The following is a 19,192-nucleotide window of genomic DNA, read 5'->3' as shown; positions in this document are numbered from 1 at the left end:
TTAAGACAGCTTGTTTTCAAGAGAAACACGTGCGCACCGAATGCAAATAGCTAGCTTGCTATGGAGGACCAGGGTTGGGTAGGGTTACTTTAATTTGATTACTTTCAATTACTTTTGGATTACTCCAATACCAAATATGATCTGCATTTTTATATAGCGCTTTTCAAGTCAATGACTTCCCAAAGCGCTTTACAATGTGCTCCACATCTCTAAATAGCGGCCTTGCAGCCATGTAAGGCGCTAACCTGCTTATTGGAGGTATTAGGGGTTCAGTGTTTTACCCAAGGACACTTCGACATGTAACACGGACGAGCCGGGATTCGAACTGGGATCCCTTGATCCCAAGACGAGCGCTCTACCTCCTGAGCTACTGCCGCCCTAATAAAATACAAAAGAAACTAAATATAAATAGAATGACAAAATTTTGTGCGGGCTTGGGGAGTAACGGAATACACGGAAGGGCAAAAATGATGTTGGCAAGCTGTTTGGATTTATTTTCATTTTGTTTCTGTCGCATTTTATGTTAGTTTTGCCGGAGATCAAAGCCAGGAGAGAAAGCTTACCACATGTTGTGAGTCATCATTTTATTCATATTTAGTTTCTTTTGTCTTATTAGCATATTTGGTATTGGAGTAACCCAAAAGTCATTGAAAGTAATCAAGTTAAAGTAACCCTACCCAACCCTATGGTGGACCGATTCTGCTTCATGTAAAAATAAATGTCTAACTAAATAAATGCTTAAAAATGTGTGCCATATAAATAAACGAACACCTAATACCGCTTGCTACCTGAAGGAAGGCATTGCAATTGATTGGTGCACTCGTCAATCAACCAATAGGTGACAAGCTCAGCTAGATGGACCCGCCCCCTCATTTGAACAACACTTTGTTGCGACAAAATACTGAAATAAATGCCAAAATGCAGAAAAATCTGAAGAGCTTAAATGTCATATAAACGTTTTACCTTATTTTTGGCAATAAAAGCCACACCGGATTATCAAGCACACCCCAAAAAAATACAGTGGAACCTCGGTTCTCGATCGTAATCCGTTCCAGAACCCTGTTCGAAAACCGATTTGTTCGATCACCGAAATCATTTTTCCCATTAAAAATAATGTCAATCGTTTTAATCCGTTCCAACACCCTGAATGGTTACCTTGAATGCTTAACGGAAACATAAAGCTAACCCAGGCTAATCGTACGTCCGCGTTATCGTAATCTTCCGTACGAAAGATTACGCTAACACGAACGTGTGATAATAAAAAAATCAGGTCGTTTACAAGTCATTTAGCACCCGGGTCTCCCCAACAAGTGGTGAGCGGTTCGTTGGAAAGGGGGCTCCGTTCCAACACCCTGAATGTCTACCTCGAATGTTCAACGTAAACAAAGCTAACCCAGGCTAATCGTACGTTCGCGTTATCGTAATCTTCCGTAATCTTCTAAGGAGGAAGATGAGGACAGTTACACCGTGATTTTTACAAGTACGGTATGTTTTAATTAACAGACCTGTTTACTGTGTTACTTGGTGTTGCTCGCGTGATGCTACCTGTCACAGGCACCGTTTGGGATGAAAGTTATTATTATTAAAGCTTTGAAAACTCTCTCGGTGTACAGTCTTTCTTTGTAAATATGTGTAACCATGTATATGTATTTGAAACTGTATATTTTTGTAATGTCTTTATTTCAGACACTTATTCTGATATGTTTCCCACGGGCGAATCAAAAAGAAGGGGCAGAAAAAAACACGGGCTGAAGGGAAGTGGGGACCAGTAAAGGTGAGTGTTTGTGGACGCGGCAGACAATAGTGGATATATATTCTTCCCACCCTTTGGAAGTATACACTTTTTTCTTGGATTACTTTCAACGGGACCCGGACTCTGCAGGTCTGCATCAAACCTTAAGTACCTTTATCATTTTCTGTTCATCTTGCCGGCTGTGATTTTTGGACTGTGTACTTTTATGAAGGACATTCAGTTTCAATCGCGGGACTTAGTCGGGTTTGGGTTAATTTTGCGTTTGTGTTACATTTTTTTAACATGGGCGCATGCGGCTTATATACAGGTGCGGCTTGTGTAAGTACAAAATCAGTTTTCCTCTTAAAATGTGGTGGGTGCGGCTTATAATCAGGTGCGCTCTGTAGTCCGGAATTCACGGTAATAACACAAGGTATTTTATAAATGCTTACCAAAATAGTTGCCCTTTGCGTAAATTAGTAATAATCATTAACAATAAGTAGCTCTGAGCATTCAGTTTCTTCATCCCAATCCCTTACAGGCGTTCTGTTTGATTGAGGTTACATATACATGTGTACACAAAGAATACAACTGCTTGAAATGAAAAATGAAAAAAAGTTGGAGACCCATGCATTTGAGCATATCTCATTTTCACAGTATTTTACTTACTGTGCCAGAAGCCCTTATTTGCATAGTGTATTCTGATAAACAGCCTCTCCACTTCTGAACCTGTGTGCCAATTACGTTGTTGTATAATATGAATGCATATTGTAAGTCGTATTGTAGTGAGCTTATTTTGTTGAAAGACTAAAAAACTGTTTACTTCATTTTCTAACATTGGTGAAGTAGTGGGGAGTAGACTGTTTAACCTATCAGAGTGCACTATGCAAATCGTCGTTTCTGGCACTATAACTGAAAATAGTGTGATAAGATAAGCTCTAATGCTTTTTCATATGTCATCCGTACCACTAGTGGTAAAGTGTCAGCACTCTCACCACCAGGGTTGGGTAGGGTTACTTTAACTTGATTACTTTCAATTACTTTTGGAAGACTCCAATACCAAATATGCTAATAAAAGACAAAATAAACTAAATATGAATAAAATGATGACTCACAACACGTGGTTAGCTTTCTCTCCTGGCTTTGATCTCCGGCATAACTAACATGAAATGCGACAGAAACAAAATTAATATAAATCCAAACAGCTTGCCAACAGGGGCAGCACGGTGGCGCAGTGGTTAGCGCTTGTGCGGCACAGTTTATGTCATGGGAACCTGTCGTGGGTTCAAATCCAACTCCAGACTTCCTGTGCGGAGTTTGTATGTTCTCCCCGTGCTTGTGTGGGTTTCCTCCGGGCACTCCGGTTTCCTCCCACGTTCCAAAAACATGCATTTCAGGTGAATTGGCCGGTCCAAATTGTCCCTAGGTGTGAATGAGCGAATGAGTTGTCTGTCCCTGTGTGCCCTGCGATTGGCTGGCAACCAGTTCAGGGTGTCCCCTGCCCACTGCCCAGAGATGGCTGGGATGTGCTTGTCTTTTATTAGCATATTTGGTATTGGAGTCATCCAAAAGTAATTGAAAGTAATCAAGTTAAAGTAACCCTACCCAACCCTGCTCACCACCAATACTGGATTCCTCAAAGTGATCAATCATTGCTCAAATATGACAGTATAATGTACTTGTATGTTATCGAATACCTATAATCACGGTTTGTATATTACCAATTTTATCAGGTGCACTGGGTTATAAGGCGCTATAAGGGTTATGAGGCGTGCATTTAGATTTCTGGCAGAATTTGTGTTTTCTGTTGCGCCTTATAGTCCAGTATTGGTTTTGAAATTTATATGGCATATTTGTAGATATTTAAATGTTGATACAATTATTTCTATATATGGCAGAATTGGCCTTCCATTGCTTGCAAGATGTACAACAAAAGTCACAAATTACAATCCCAACATGTTTTTGCTTCAAATAATTGTTTTTTTCCAGCAAAGGAGATCATATGAGAAGCCTGCGATTAAGAAGTAGAGTGACCCCTGATGTACAGCATACTCTGGAATGAACACTGATCTCTTTAACGAAACTGACAAACCAAGTGTCTCCATTAATATTGAAAGGAACCATTTAAGAAGCAGTATTTCGGCACGCATTTTAAAAATATATATCCTGGAAAAGTTTTTGTCCCATTTCGATGTAGGCTTCCTTCTCCTGCGCCGACATCTGTTCCACCAGCTGCGGCTTCTGGCTCACTTCTGCGTAAGAGAACGGCCGCCCTCCTACCAATACCGTCGGCTCGTCTCCAACTTCCTCGAACTCGTCTTCGTCCTCGTCGTCTTCGACGGGCCTATGGAGAGCGGCGGGTGCACGAGGGGGCGGGGCCGAGGGCGTCTCGTCGTCCGATTCGCTGGTATCGCTGTCGGAGTCGCTGGCATTGGCCGAGGCGGACGCCAGGCCCCTGGCGGCGGTGTTGGCTCCGCCCCCGCCCGGTCCCGCCGAGGCTCGCTTCTCGTGAATGAGCAGGGCTCGCATTACTTCCTCGTTTTCGTCCGATTGGCCGGCTCCGGGGTGACTGGCACCGTCCTGCATTCCAGATGCCATGTCTCCTCCTATGGAAGGATAATAATCTCATTAACATAAACATATGTAGAATCCTGCGACTGGCTGGCAACCAGTTGAGGGTGTCCCCGGCCAACTGCCCGAAGATAGCTGGGATGGCCTCCAGCACACCCGCGACCCTACTGAGGATAAGCGGTGCAGATAATGGATGGATGGATGGTTTATTGGGGTAGACTTTGCAGCAAGATGGCAGACAACCATGTTGGCTCCCAAATGCTAAGCAAAATGAATACAAATACCTCAACCTACAAGTATTCTGACTAGCTAGCCAGCCATCAATCAGGTTCCCTAGCTACTGCAGCCATTTAGTTAGACACAGACACAGACACAGACACAGACACAGACACAGACACAGACACAGACACAGACACAGACACAGACACAGACACAGACACAGACACAGACACAGACACAGACACAGAGAGAGAGAGAGAGAGAGAGAGAGAGAGAGAGAGAGAGAGAGAGAGAGAGAGAGAGAGAGAGAGAGAGAGAGAGAGAGAGAGAGAGAGAGAGAGAGAGAGAGAGAGAGAGAGAGAGAGAGAGAGAGAGAGAGAGAGAGAGAGAGAGAGAGAGAGAGAGAGAGAGAGAAATATGTAGAATCTTGCAACTCATTTTTTTGTTGCCGCTAAATATTATTGCAAAAAAAATGAAAATAAATACTATGTGACATACTTTGGGGATTTTGTTGCTGCTAAATGTTATTGCACTAATGTTACAATGCACGACTCCTTTTTCATTCGCAAACATAGCACTTATCTTTACGCACTACGTTGTGAATATTTTTTATGCCTTTTATCCCGATAGTGTTTTATTTATTTTTCCCTTAAAGATACGTTGTGTAATACTTGACCACTTGATGGCACTGTATTCTCGAAAGCAAACGAAAACCAGTGGCAAATGAGCACAACAAAGCAGCAAGATGCCAGACAAAAATGGCTGCAACTACAAGGTATGGGTTCCACCACGTAAATTACAAATTTCTCGACTCATATAAACCAATGTTTAAATAAACATTTGTATTATGATAGAAAACTAGGAACACAATAGTCAAGTCATGTTTATTTGTGACGCCCTTAATCACAAAGAGTCTCAAAGGGCTGCACAGACCACAGATTACTGCAAACTACATACTTTTATGACACCACCCCTGATCTAAAACCTACATGAGGGCAAATACACAGATATTGCCAACGTAAAATATAGGTTATTCATATGTTATAGCAGTGTGTTTTAAGCCTAGATTTAAACATTTCCACTGAGGTTGCAGATCGAATCTCAGTGGGCAGAGCATTTCACAGCACCGGGGCCCGAATGGAGAACGCTCTCTGACCTGCGGATCTCTTCTTGGCTCTTGGGATCACTAGTAGACCAGCATTTTCAGAGCAAAGGCTCCGGACCGATAGTCGGATAGAAAGCTACAAAATAATAAGCTAGAGAACTTGATAAAATGGAGGCCAAAATGTAGCTTGATAACTAGCAAAAAAAGATAAAATGTTCACAAGGTAGGTTGAAAGAAGGGTAAAAAGCTAACTGGATAACTTGTTAAATGGTTAAAAATGTAGGATGATAGCTAGCTAAAGGGCTTCAAAAGGTAGCTAGAAAAAAACTGCACTTTTTTGCTTTATAAAGCCCATAATTTAAATTTTAGTTTGTTGTATTTACTGTAAAATAAATCAATATAAAAATTAATACATTTGTTTAATACATGAATAGTCTCGTTCTATTCTCTTCCTTGCTTAAAAGTAATTACAATTCTTGAATAGATTTTTTTTTTGTACCACAATATCCTTGTTTTAACTTATTTTATAAACATTGTGGGTTGCAAATACAATTGGATTTGTATTTTTGACAATACAGAATATCATGAGAAAAGTAAATACGGTAATCATAAAACTAATTAATATGCGTTTTAACAAGCATGGATAAATGAATGCTTGATCGGGAAAATCAAGCAAGCCGATGAGTATTTCAAATCAAGCAATTACGCTTTGGTTGAAAAGAAAATCTGGCCTCGCCTGATTGATACATGCCCTTGGCTGTTGAATAAGAGGATAGCGCGGCGAAGGGCACTGACAAAAAGAAATAACCTGCTTTGACCACAACTAGGTTGCTATGGCAACCACGAGAAAAATATCAGGATTTTTCAATTATTGAGGACATGTCAGAGCAGATTCTACATTTAATCATGAAAGATGTGAAATGTGAACACAGTCTGTTGTAAATTGACACAATCGTTGAAAAAAGTTTACCAGTTTCTGAGGGTGCGACAGGGTCGGAGCAAAGCACTTTTTTCACGTTTAAGACGAGCCACATAAAAACTAAATATTTAACTCTCAGTGCAGGTCTTTGTGAAGAATTTTCTCGAATCGTGCAGTGTGACAACGATCCAAAACACACCAGCAAGTCCACCCCAGAATAGTTAAAAAAAACAACAACTGAAGGTTCTGGAGTGGCCGAGTCAAATTTTGGATTTAAATCCAATTGAGACGCTGTGCAGGAACCCTAAGATGGCAGTTCACGCCTTAAATCCCTCCAATATGGCAGATTTATAACAACTGTGCAAAGAAGAGTGGGCCAAAATTCCTCCACAGCATTGTAAACGACTTATTACTAATTATGGTAAACGATTGATTTCTGTTATCGCCGCCAGAGGTTGCCCAACTTGCTATTAGGTTAAGGGGGCAATTACTTCATCACATAGGTTTTGATTGTTTTTGTGCTTTAGTAAATGGAATCAACAGTTCAAAATGGCATATTGTATTTCTCTGAGTTGTCTCTGTGTAATAATAAAATTGGTTTGATGATCGAAAACCTTTGTGAGAGATATATATGCGAAGACAAACATAGAAATCCGGAATGGGGTTTGATTCCTGTTGCATCTAAGGATTTGCGATTGTGCTAATGAATATTTTTATAATCAATCAGGTCAATCATGGACAATTCATTACATCCACTACACAGCATCATCTCCAAACAGAAGAGCAGCTTCAGCGACAGACTGCTGTCACAGTCTTGTTCCACGGACAGACTGAGGAGATCATTCCTTCCTCATTCCGTGCTCTTTAACTCCACCCAAAGGAGTAAAAACCCACATTAAAGCCCACCCCCACATTTGCATATAACCCTTTTTTTATTACAGTGTGTATTTTTTGTAACAATATTTAAATGCTCTTCATCAACATGTTATATTGGGTATTGTTATATTGGGTATTTTTGTATTCTATATCTTTTATTATTTCATTTTTTTAACACAGGGATACTGCTGGAAGTGTGAATTTCCCTACGCGGATGAATAAAGTTTCTATCCAGACGCAAAAACCAAACACAAGAAAGGGCCTGCTTACGATTCTTGAGCAAGTCCGCCTCGTTGTAAGCACCCTGCACGGTGCTCTGGGTCAACCAGACGGGCCTTTCCTTGGCTGCTGCAGCCTCGCTCGCTTGCTTCTGTTGCTCATCCTGGTCTTCCATGTTGATAACAACATTCTGAGTGTAAAGATCAGCGTAGGTCGAGCCTTTGCTGGACCAGGCTTCCCGGTGCTGCCCACTTGCGTTTGCGGCAGCCGCCAAGTTGCGTTCCCGGCTGGGGAAGAGAAAAAAAAAACATAAAATCAGATCCATGCTAAAGGCACTTCGTTACTACAAATATCAAACGTCATATCCGAAACCTCTGCTTAAGGGCGGGGATCTCCGTGGGCTCGGGCTCCAGCAGATCATGAGATAGGTTGACGTCCTCGGTCTCGCGCAGGAGCACGTAGATGGGCTCGATCTGTTCGTTAAATCTGGCCACCAGGGTCCTGGCATCGGGACAAACAGACTCGTCTTCTTCCACCTCCGTTTGGCAGAATGTGCAGCGGAATGTACCTGTGCCAATGAGAAGCATCCTGATAAATGGCAGTAGCAACACCATACAGAATACAGATCTTTATCAATATTTACGGAAAAGGACTGAAATCATTCAATGCCGGCATAGTTAAAATATTTTATGTGTTTGGTCAATGCCAAAAAAACTAAAACAAATCATAGACATCAATAGCAGTTGTATTCAACCTTTTATGAGCCAGAGCAAACTTTTTTCATTGCCTGTCAAAAATGGTTAATAATTCCTGGCAACAGTTTCGTGTGTTTTAAAAACTTAAAATTATAATGTTGCCTAAATTGAAAGAATAGTTTTTCCTATCATTTGTAGTCACTGTGGCTCAGGATGTGATGATGGTTATTCATTTTACTCAATTATTTTTCTGCACTTTTGGATTTTTACTCAAATTTAACCAATTTTCTTAATTTTAATCTTGTTTTCCTAGAAACAATCAAAATAATACAGTTCTTAAAGGGACATTATTGTATTATTTTGCGCATCGGAGTAGTAAAAATAAAAAAGAATATTGATTTAAAAAATAAGCAAAAAAATGCATAGACTATTATAATCATGCTTTTTTTATTAATACTCATAGGTCGAGAAATATTTATTTTATACATTGAGAGGGCACTGACATTATTGGTGGCCATGTTGCTACCCGAGGTACACCAATAAAATGAAAACCTTGTTCAAAGCAAAAAAATAAAATACTTCCGAGTCTCAGTAGTATTTATTCTTCCTTGTGCTTTTTAGCACTCGTGTTTGCTTGCATGACACAATGCAGCGACATCAAATATTACACACCATCGCTTTAAAAAATTTTTTAAAAGCTACCTGCTAGTCGAACGTTTTTTACAAGGTTGCGTCATTTAAACAAGAAAATCAAAATCAGCAAAATGATGTGCAAGATTTTTACTTCGTTTATGTCCCAACTATTCTGCTGATTACGGAAGAAAACAAATCTAAAAAACAATTAATGTCATTCTTTTTGTAAAGATAAAATTGGACAATTTCATTCGACACACTAAACAAGGTCTTGTGGCACAGTGGTTGAAAAACACAGAGCCGTAGTCATCAATGGTGGCGATATTTAAAATCAGACATTGACATATAACCTCCATAGTGCTGATAAAATCAACCATCGTGTTTATAATCGTTAATGGCACCCAAAGAGTTAGGGAAAAAGTAGACAAAGTGCAGTCCTCTGGATGACACGAAATGAGCACGAACTGTGCCTTCTCTCAAAGCACATGTCCTGTAATTAACCACATGCCAAGTCAAGCTGCTGGATACGCTCCATTGTTTCCCCATGTCGCGGTCTGCTTGTTAAGAATCGTCGACGGGTTGCATCATGGTGCGATTAAACGGGCTGAAAAAGTGCTGCAATCTTTTGTGGGATAAAATGTACTGTATTCCTTGGAAGACTCAACCCCAACATTGTATTCACAAGAACACATTATTTGACAGTAATCATCTATAGAAAACAGCAGATTGCTTTGTATCCATTACATGGTCATTTTGTCCCTCGCTGTTGAGTGAAAATCTCTTGGTTGCTCAGGGGTTAGGTAACATATCAATCTCGGTTTAGCTTTAGAAAATAGCCGAGCTGCGATTGGTTGTTACCTGAGCAACTGCGTGGTTGTGTTTAGTCAGCAGTGGGACTAATTGTTTCCCTTTGAGATGAATAAACAGTGGTGAGTTGTGCTGCATGGCTCAAAGTCAACAAACTTTATATTATGATTATGAATCGGTACATGTATTATGACCCTTCAAAAATCAGCCTTAGAAAGAAAACTGAATTGAATTGTCCTTATCATCAATGATAAGCAATGTACTGAAACATTGTATGCAACAAGATTAGACATGGCACTCCAGGGTAAATGTGGAATAAAGACTTTGAAGAGACAAGGTAAAAAGCTGTTAGGATAAAGGGGTAAAAATATTTACAACATAGTGCTTGGAGACTGGCCTAAATTGTATTGTGCACTGCAACAATAATGCAATGAAAAGTAGTCTATAACATTTAGCAGCATCAAATATTTCTAAATATGATATATTTTTCAGTTTTGTGCGCTTCTTTAGGGTGGTGATGGCCCTAAGGAAGCCTTTTAGTCCTTGTTTTAAGGGAGACATAGCATCTAATAGAGGGCACCAGGTGGTGGCCAGGGTGAGATGAGTCCTTTAAAATGTTGATGGCTGTGCTACGGTATCGCAAGATGTCAATGTCTTTTGGACTGGGCCAATGATTTTCTGGGCTGTGTTGATTACTCTGCATGTTTTCTCTGTCTGTTGCCATGCTACCAGCATACTGCACCGTGGCGCCATATGCCAGAGTGCACCCCAGTTGTGAAAGTGCCCCAAATATTAATAAACAAGAAGTATTCTTCTTAATCTTTTATGCATTTAAATAACCGTCCCATTAATTGGGGCTAATCGGCGAAGAAGGAAAAAAAACAATGTCAGTTGGGCCCTTATCAGAGCACTTTGTTTATAAAAAATACATATTGAAAGGATATTTTACATAAAAACTTGTCAAAAACTATTTGTAAATTTCACTAAACACAGCCCTTTATATTTTTATATATTCTTGGACCAGTTTTAAATATATATTAATGCAATTACGCTTTAATAATGTAAAGACTCTACATTCCCAACTCTGTATACTCCACTCCAAAAAAAAGAAAGCACAGTAGTTTATTCCACTGTGCATCTCTTTTCCTCCCTGGAGCGTTGACGTGACGGCAGCACGGTGCTGCGGAGGGCTTGGGACCTTGTGTACACATTCTCCACTTCCTGTAAGGGGCCATCTGCTTCTCGAGCTGGTTTCACTGTTAATAAGTGGAACTGTTGCCAGCATTAGAGCAGGCCCAGTGTTGACTTTGTGTGAAAGGCAAGCAAAAAAGCAGTAGCCACTACCATGCTGAGGTTGTTGCCTATGTAAGTGAAAAAGGCGACAATACATAGAAAAAACAAACTTCCTCATATATATGATAAATTTTTTTCAATTTTGTCTTGCTTTATTTGCAACAATAAGTACAACAGTGGAAATTCAGGGACCTGCCTCACTGGGATAAAAAGATGGATGTCACTTAACTTCTTGTGCCTCAACCTTAAAATAACTAAAATGTTAATTATTGTTCCATCTTAAGGCCGTGGCTTCTCAAACACTGCTCCGAACCGTGACAAATATAATAACACCCAGGCTCACTCAGTCAATACTTAAGTTGCCACATTTGACCCTAATCATTAAACAAATTACTAGAACAGTTTGTATCCACCTTTGCAACATTGCAAAAATTTGCCCTACGCTGTCCCAGTCTTATGATGAGATTAGAATGCATGCAATTGTTACCTTCTGTCTAGATTTGTGTAATGTACTTGGACTCTCCGGTCTCCCAATGTCTAACACCAAAGGTTTGCAACTGATACAAAACAGCTGCAGTGAGGCTTTTAACTAAGACAAGAAAGTTTGATCACATTACCCCAATTTTGGCTAAATTCCACTGGCTACCTGTCAGTGGATTATTTTTAGGGTCTGTTGGTCTTTGAAAATTATGCATGGCCTTGCCACCTCATCCCTTTAAGATTTGATTTCCTCCATGTAACTGCTCAGAGCCTTCACTCGGAAAATGCTCGTCAACTAGAGAGACGGGAGGCAGCGTCGTGGCCGTCATAGACTTTCTGGACTGGTTTGCAGGCTGGGGGCGTCGTTGATGTCATGCACTTTCCGGACATTTTCAACATCTTACCTTATGTTTACTATTATGTGTACAGTAATGCTAAGTGTAATTCACCCTGGTCAATCCTGGAAGGGGGATTACCACATGTGAGGTCCTTTCTCAAGGTTTCTCTTTTCTCCTCACACTGAGGTTTTTGCGTTTTCCTTGCCCGCATGCTGGTTTAAGATCAGGTAATTGTGTAATTTTGTAACTGTAATCCTGTGCAGTCCTTTGAGACATTTTTGTGATTAAGGGCTATATAAATAAATTTGACTTGACTTGACTTGAACTAGTGATCCCAAGAACCAAGAAGAAATCCACAGGTTTGTAAGCGTTCTCCATTCGTGCCCCCGTGCTGTGGAATGCTCTACCCTCTGAGATTCGATCTGCAACCTGAGTGGAAATGTTTAAAGCTAGGCTTAAAATACACTATACAATTCGGACTATAAGCTTTTTTTTTCCCAGGCTTTTAGCTCTACGGTTTACGCAACGATGCGCCCAATTTTATGCATTCTTCTCTAACGGCCGCCAAAAGGCGCCTGAGCAGTAAAAGAGAGAGTGAGACACGTGCAATATGTGTGTCAAGGAAGACGGAAGCCTAATGTAACTTTGTGCATGAATAAAACTAGCTTGAACAAACACTCACCAGGTAAATGGTGTCAATCGAAAGAGGAGGGCTAACTACCATATTGGGAATAATATTACGAGTCTGTTCATTTGTAAACAGAAATAAGTTGGCGAAACGAATAGATGACAAGAAGCATTGTCCAACGAAGCAGAAATGCTAAAGGCGGATTTCTATTTACCTGTTGGCTGTGTTTTGGAGTAAATATCTTACACGGTTGGATTCTATGGATTGTCCGTGATGTAACAAAGCCTTTTTTGTAGACATTGAAAAAGGCTGAAGACAGCCCAAGGGACGTTCTGGTGAATTACGCCGGCGTAATAGTTTTCAGGTATTTTGTGTCAGACTGATCCTGATGTTTCTCTGATGAGTGTATTTTGAATCCCAGGAGATTAAGCTTTCCAATTAAATGTTGCCTGACGTATTTCAGTGATGGTGACATCGTACACACAAGTATTTGTTGATCAAAAGTCCGGCAGGCCGGCAGAATGTTAAAAGGTCAAGGTAACACATACTATTAAAACTTTGTAAATATCTCATGCTTCAATGTGGGACATGCTGCTTATAGACAGGTGCAGCTTATGTATGTACAGAAAATGTTTTTCTTTACAAAATGTCCTGGGTGCGGTTTATAAACAGGTGCGCCTTATAGTCCGAATTTTACAGCGTACATTCAATAGCTTATGAATTATGTTTGACCTCGGGAAGCTGTCAACTGGACATTCTGATATTACCTATATTTTAGTTTTGATGATGTCTGTGTATAGTCTGCTGAGCCCTTGCAACATACATTGCAGCCTGGTCATCCATACAGTAGTGACTTTACTTAAAAGTGAAGAAAATACTTTAGAGAACTCAACAATTAGCAATTGCGGTCTTTGAGGGGCCTCTACTGGCCCAAAAAAAGAATGCAAGAATCTGATAAGTGTAATCAGATCCATCTGGCTGTTTTTGAAATTAATATTGACACCTACAAAGGATGTTGCATTAAATGTCTGTTTTTCCGCAATTCTGAGTATGATCTCTCACTGGTGTTCATTGTTTTGACTATTATGCGTTTAAACTATTATCCTATTGGCCAATAATGTTGCTGTTTTATTTGCACAACCTCATACATACCAATCTTTTGACATTAAAATGCAGTAGATTTCATAAAGCACTCCACATTTATGGACAAAACAATCAGTCTTCAGAATATAAATTCAAAACAAAAAACAAACTACGTGTGCTTGTTTAAAATTTAAAGTGGCAAAGTTTTACCGAAACGGAGACATCTAATGGGATCGTAGAAGGGGTTTATTTATGCACAAAGACTTTGTCTAGCTTCTAAAGAAATCATCCGAAGAATAAAATAATAGTCTTAAGTCAGAATTTATTTTCTTGTTGTCTGAACACCAAAGGGTGGAAGATGTATTCATTTTTTAATCGCAAGCCGTTTTTAAGGTGTGGAATAGGGTAGTGAACAATGTTCCCTGTATTTTTCCACGGGTCTGAGCGTTCACACAAAGTCGGTGAGCAAAGCTTGAAACAACAGTGAGCCACCATAATCCCAAGTGTGGCAAGATAATTAATTATCAAACATGTCCAAAACTTGACATAAAGTTACATTTTGCAGAGTTTCCGGCAATGCAAAAAAATGTTTCACTTTTGAATGAATTGACTAATGTATTATTGCAAAGGTTTTACGGCCTACAAACGTCATTTGTTTTTACAACAATTCTTTCACAAGATTTTAATTTTTTTTCCTGGTATCTTTTGACGCATAATACTAACATTTTTGGGGGCTTATTTAGTCGGTTGCAAGATACAGAACTGTACTTAATCACATTTTTTAGTGGAAGTACAATTTTGGCAACAAGATTCACCTGATATAATTGGAAATTATTTGAATGCAACAAACGTTTTCTTCTTTTTTCCGTGTTTTTTTCTACTTTTTTTTTTAAATTCCTTTAAAAAAAAAACTCGTGTTTATTTTTTCCGAGCTGTTACTTTTTTCTTTTTGTTCTCTATTTACTTTTTTCTTACAATTCTTTCTTTTCTTTTTTTCTAAATTTTTCCTTCTTTTTTTCCTCTTCCTTTTGTTTCTTTTTTTCTCAGCTTTTTCATTTTGGTATTTTTTTCTTTTTTGTTCTATTCCCCCTTCCTTTAAGTTATTTTGTGCATAATTTTACTTAATATTTGGTCAAAGCAAAAACAACCTGAAGAGCCGTTTATGACCCAAAAGAGCCGGTTCCTTTTTAGTGAGCCGAGCCGAAGAAGCCGGTTCTCGACATACACTACTAACTTTACTCAACTTCGTTCGACTTCAAAATACCGCATTTAGGACACAACATCAGGGGAGCCCGTGTATTTTTACCTTCATGCACTGTAACTTTGACTTTAGTCGCTTCTTAATAAGTAAATTTGAGCCCTCATTTTTGTGCGCTGGCTAGATTTTCTTGTGCGCCGAGAATGTGCGAGCAGTGCGCAATTGCGCACGCGCGCAGCTTAGAGGGAACACTGGTAGAGAATCCCGTTAAGCGTTAGTGTTGGTGAGTATGACAGTGTCAATAAAAAGAAAGGGCTCGGGGAGGACCTTGGAACAGATTTGGAATTTTTAGGTTTTTTTAGTACAGTCCTATCCTGTTTTACTTGCAAGCTAAATATTAATGCACGTCTTCTCTCCCTATTTTGAGTGTCTACTACAGAACAAACTTATCACAATGTTATCCCCGAAGTGAGAATGTAGTAGTTGTGTTAACAGTCGTGTAGCTGTATTATATAAAATGCTGTGTTAGTAATCAAAATAAATCCAGATTTCTATTGACATTCAAAGCTGGTAAAAAAAAACATTAGTGTGCATCAGCAGGTTGTATCCAGGTAAATGTTGGAAGAAGTGTAGTACTTATAACAAATAGAGCAGAGTAAAAAATAGCCAAGCCAAAGAAATTGGTTCTAATAAAACTGGGGCACTTAATTAACTTTGCAATGGGAAAACACGCTGGAGAAAATTGTTGAATTGCAGCCACATCATACCCACGTGTAGCTAACGAGATAATAAAGACTTGTGCAAGTATAGGAAGCTGTCTGGATGCCAATCATTTTTTTTATTTCATAAATAGGCAAATATTTACACATCTTGTAAATATTGCCTATTTATCCTAACATTAATTTTTAAATATTTTGTTTCTCTTTACAGTCATTTATTACATGATTACCTGCAGGTACCCTGTCTAATCTTGGTGTAAACAATGTTCACTGTGATTTGATCAATATCAATTAAGAAAATCTTAATTCTAATTCGGTACCGTCTTGATTTTTGTGGCGGGCAAAAATGCATATCATTTTTGTTCATTACCTACAACAGTAATTTTGAGTGGAATTTTTTTTATTCGAATAGCTTGATCGCATGGTTAAACAAAACAAGAAACGTTAACCTATAAAGGGAAAGTAACAAGACACGTTTACCTGTCATGAGATCAAAGAGCTGATTGGCTTCTAGATCAGTGAACGTGGAGAAGCAGCAGGGGCATCGGAATGAGGCTCGGTTGGTGGAGTCCCGTTCGTCCGTCTCTATGCGCCGTCTCATGTGATCCAGTTTGTATTTGACCACGTTCACGAGGACCCTGTCATGTCAGATTGAGGCGCTGTTGAAAGGCTTAGTCGCTTCTTAATTGTACAATAATGCAACCAAGTGGGGATGGCGAAAAATCACCTGTAATTGATGAAATAATAATTGTGTCGGGTGGTCTTGCCATCCGGGGCAGTCTCCACTCTCATTCGACACTTGACGAACTTGTCAGCTTTGAGCGTGTTGAGCACGGAGCGCAGTTGTTTTCGGTCAAACTTAAGCAGCTCCAGCATGTCCTCTTCGCGCACGCACGGATTGCGAATCAGCACGTCGAGCGCCAAGGCGTGTTCCACTCCGTAGAAACCCCGCACCACCATCTTGGCAAGACGCTTTAAAGCGGCGGGGACCTCAGTCAAGAGTTCTGGTTCTATCATCTTGTGCTGTGGAGGAGGGAAAAAAGATTAGGGACAAATATGATCATTCTCTTCTCCGCTTAAGACAAAGACATAGTGTGTGCGCATCAAAAGCTAACCATATCCTAATTGTAGTCGGAACGTATCACCACTCCGAAGTAATTTAATAAAAATACAAACTTTATTGTCCACTAGGCAGAGACAATAATCAAATTACAGTGGTGCCTCAGCTTTCGAACGCTCCAGACCTCAACCAAAATTTGCAGAATAAATTGCCTTTGCTTTTGGCCCAATTTCAGCTTTCGGACGACCTGCGTCGAACTGAGAATATTCGCAGTAGAGTCAAGTTAAACCGCTTACTTAGTGGGTCTCGGCTCTCGCTACTCATGATGATAAATGGTCTGCATTTATATAGCGCTTTTCAGGTCAATGAAGACCTCCCAAAGTGCTTTACAATGTGCTTCACACTTACCCATTCACACACACACTCACACACCAATAAGGAGTCAGCCATGCAAGGCGCCTACCTGCTTATAATGGATTAAACAATAAAAATGTCAAAGTTCTTAGCGCGCTGGAGCTACAGTATAGTAAGTTTACACACGAACTAGGAAGAGGAAGCCGGATTTCTTCTTCGGGGTGGATGCTGGGTGATCTGTCACAGCGCCACACGCCGGTAGCGGCAGAAAGAACCACAACAGTCCTGTCCTCTACTTGGAAAAAGGTGCAAAATACTAATGATCTGGGGAAAAGGATGCGGGTGCGTGCAGTGAGGGGAATGTTGAAAGTGATGAGAATTACTTAATAAAACCAGTCGTGGCTGGTTTAAAAAGTTTCAACAAAAATCTGGCATCTGTAAATATAGAAGTATTGTTTCACTTATATGTTGTTCGTGTCCTGAGGAGTTAAAAGGACATATACACACAAGGCTAGAGTCAAATCAGACAGATTATGTTAAGTGCATAAATATAAACTAAAAGTTTAATGTAATCAATACAAGAATGCAGAATAAAACATGTGGGCAGTGATTTTAGATTCCAGGACTGTGGCAGAGGAGGTCTTGTGACTAAACATAGAGAGACAGTGGGTTCGGACCAGAAGGCTGCCAGTAAATACATGATTGAGTTCGCCCACTACATAAGGGCTGAAAAATGTGTTCCTCAGCAAGTGTTTATTTGCGATGGGACCGGTGTTTTTGGAATGAAAATGCTGGGGAATACTTAAATTACGAAAGGAAACAAAGACGGCATCACCTTATTCAGTGATACAATTTTTAATAATATATATATATATATATATCAGTGCACGACAGCGCAGTGGTTAGCGCATCAGCGGCACAGTTCTGAGGTCATGGGATCGAATCCTCCTGTGCGGGGTTTGCATGTACTGCCCGTGCTTGTGTGGGTTTCCTCCGGGCACTCCGGTATCCTCCCACATTCTAAAAACATGCATGTCAGGTTAATTAGTCGGTCCAAATTGTGTGAATGAGCGAGTGAGTTGTCCGTCTCTGTGTGCCCTGCGACTGGCTGGCAACCAGTTCAGGGTGTCCCCTGCCCACTGCCTGAAGATAGCTGGGATGAGCTCCGGCATCCCCCGTGACCCTACTGAGAGTAAACGGTGCAGATAATGGATGGATGGATTTTAATCAGTATTCTATAAATCTCCATGTTTAGGACTAAATCGCTGGTCAGCGGACTGGCACCTTGATACACCAGCTGATATAGATGGGAAGCTTTGAGCACAAATGTAAACTACTGCTTAGATTTATCATTGATAGTGACAACATTTTTGGATTGTGGCATGCAAAATCCATTGGAGCCTGGTCATCCTGGAATATGGATTGACTCGAGCAGCCCTTTCCAAACTTACTTATTTTTTATCATGCAGTGTTTTTTTTTTTTTTTGTCCAAGTTTTTTCTAACCCTCAACTAAATTAGAGACCAGAGGATGGTGTAGCTACTGTAATTGCGTCCTCTGGTCTTGAGACTCTCGATGAAGAGGGTATACAAATACACTTGATTAGATACACGTTTTATTGGCAAAATGTGGACTTCTTATACGGGTGAGAATGGATTAATAGGTTTACTGTGTTTTGAGGGAAACTAAATTCAGATTTAGACCTCAAACCGGAACGGATTAAGACCAAAAGCTGAGTTACCACTGTATTTTATAACAGTTCGACGTGATTTCTTTCCCTTTTTTCTGTTTTCAATTAAAAAAACAGAACACCTTATTTATATTTAACTATCGTGCCAGAATAAAGCTATTTACGTACGATCATCAGACAGTAGGAAAAACGAAAGTATCTTCAACAAAAAGCAACTAAGTAGAAATCACTGCTCAATTGATTCTTGCTCGTCATTCAATTTACCTTCCTTTTTGTGGGCTCAAGGGGACACTCCGACGCCTTTATCACCTCAAAGTAAACTCATTTTCCAAGTTTGTTGGGAAAAATCATAACTTTTGTGTCTGACGCCGGGGGATTATGCTAACATGCTGTCTTCCAGTAAAACCTAGCGCAAATTACAGCGAGGATATATGTCGCAGATGCAAATACGTCATTTCCGGTTTTGCCGCGGCATACTGTAGCATATCCGGCTAACGGAACCACAGGAGATCACGCCCTTAGAGCGGCGTGATTACCGAGTGTTTAAGCTAGTCGGGTCAAACTATCAGAATCT

General features: G+C 40.0%; 1 protein-coding gene across 1 annotated transcript; it reads right to left on the bottom strand.

The window, feature by feature from the left end:
- Nucleotides 1–3,675: 3,675 nt before the first annotated feature.
- Nucleotides 3,676–19,052, bottom strand: gtf2e1 (general transcription factor IIE, polypeptide 1, alpha). The gene is made up of 6 exons (XM_088353226.1): nt 18,883–19,052; nt 16,243–16,538; nt 15,996–16,153; nt 8,014–8,209; nt 7,693–7,928; nt 3,676–4,338 (listed from the first exon to the last, which is right to left on the bottom strand). The coding sequence occupies exons 2-6, from the start codon at nt 16,530–16,532 to the stop codon at nt 3,884–3,886; spliced, it is 1,335 nt and encodes a 444-aa protein (XP_088209352.1). The 5' UTR covers nt 16,533–16,538; nt 18,883–19,052; the 3' UTR covers nt 3,676–3,883.
- Nucleotides 19,053–19,192: the final 140 nt, after the last annotated feature.

Source organism: Urocampus carinirostris, chromosome 14, assembly GCF_059441175.1.
Source record: "Urocampus carinirostris isolate Australia breed hairy pipefish chromosome 14, RoL_Ucar_1.0, whole genome shotgun sequence".
Classification (NCBI taxonomy): Eukaryota; Metazoa; Chordata; class Actinopteri; order Syngnathiformes; family Syngnathidae; genus Urocampus; species Urocampus carinirostris.
This window is presented reverse-complemented; position numbering and strand designations above follow the sequence as displayed.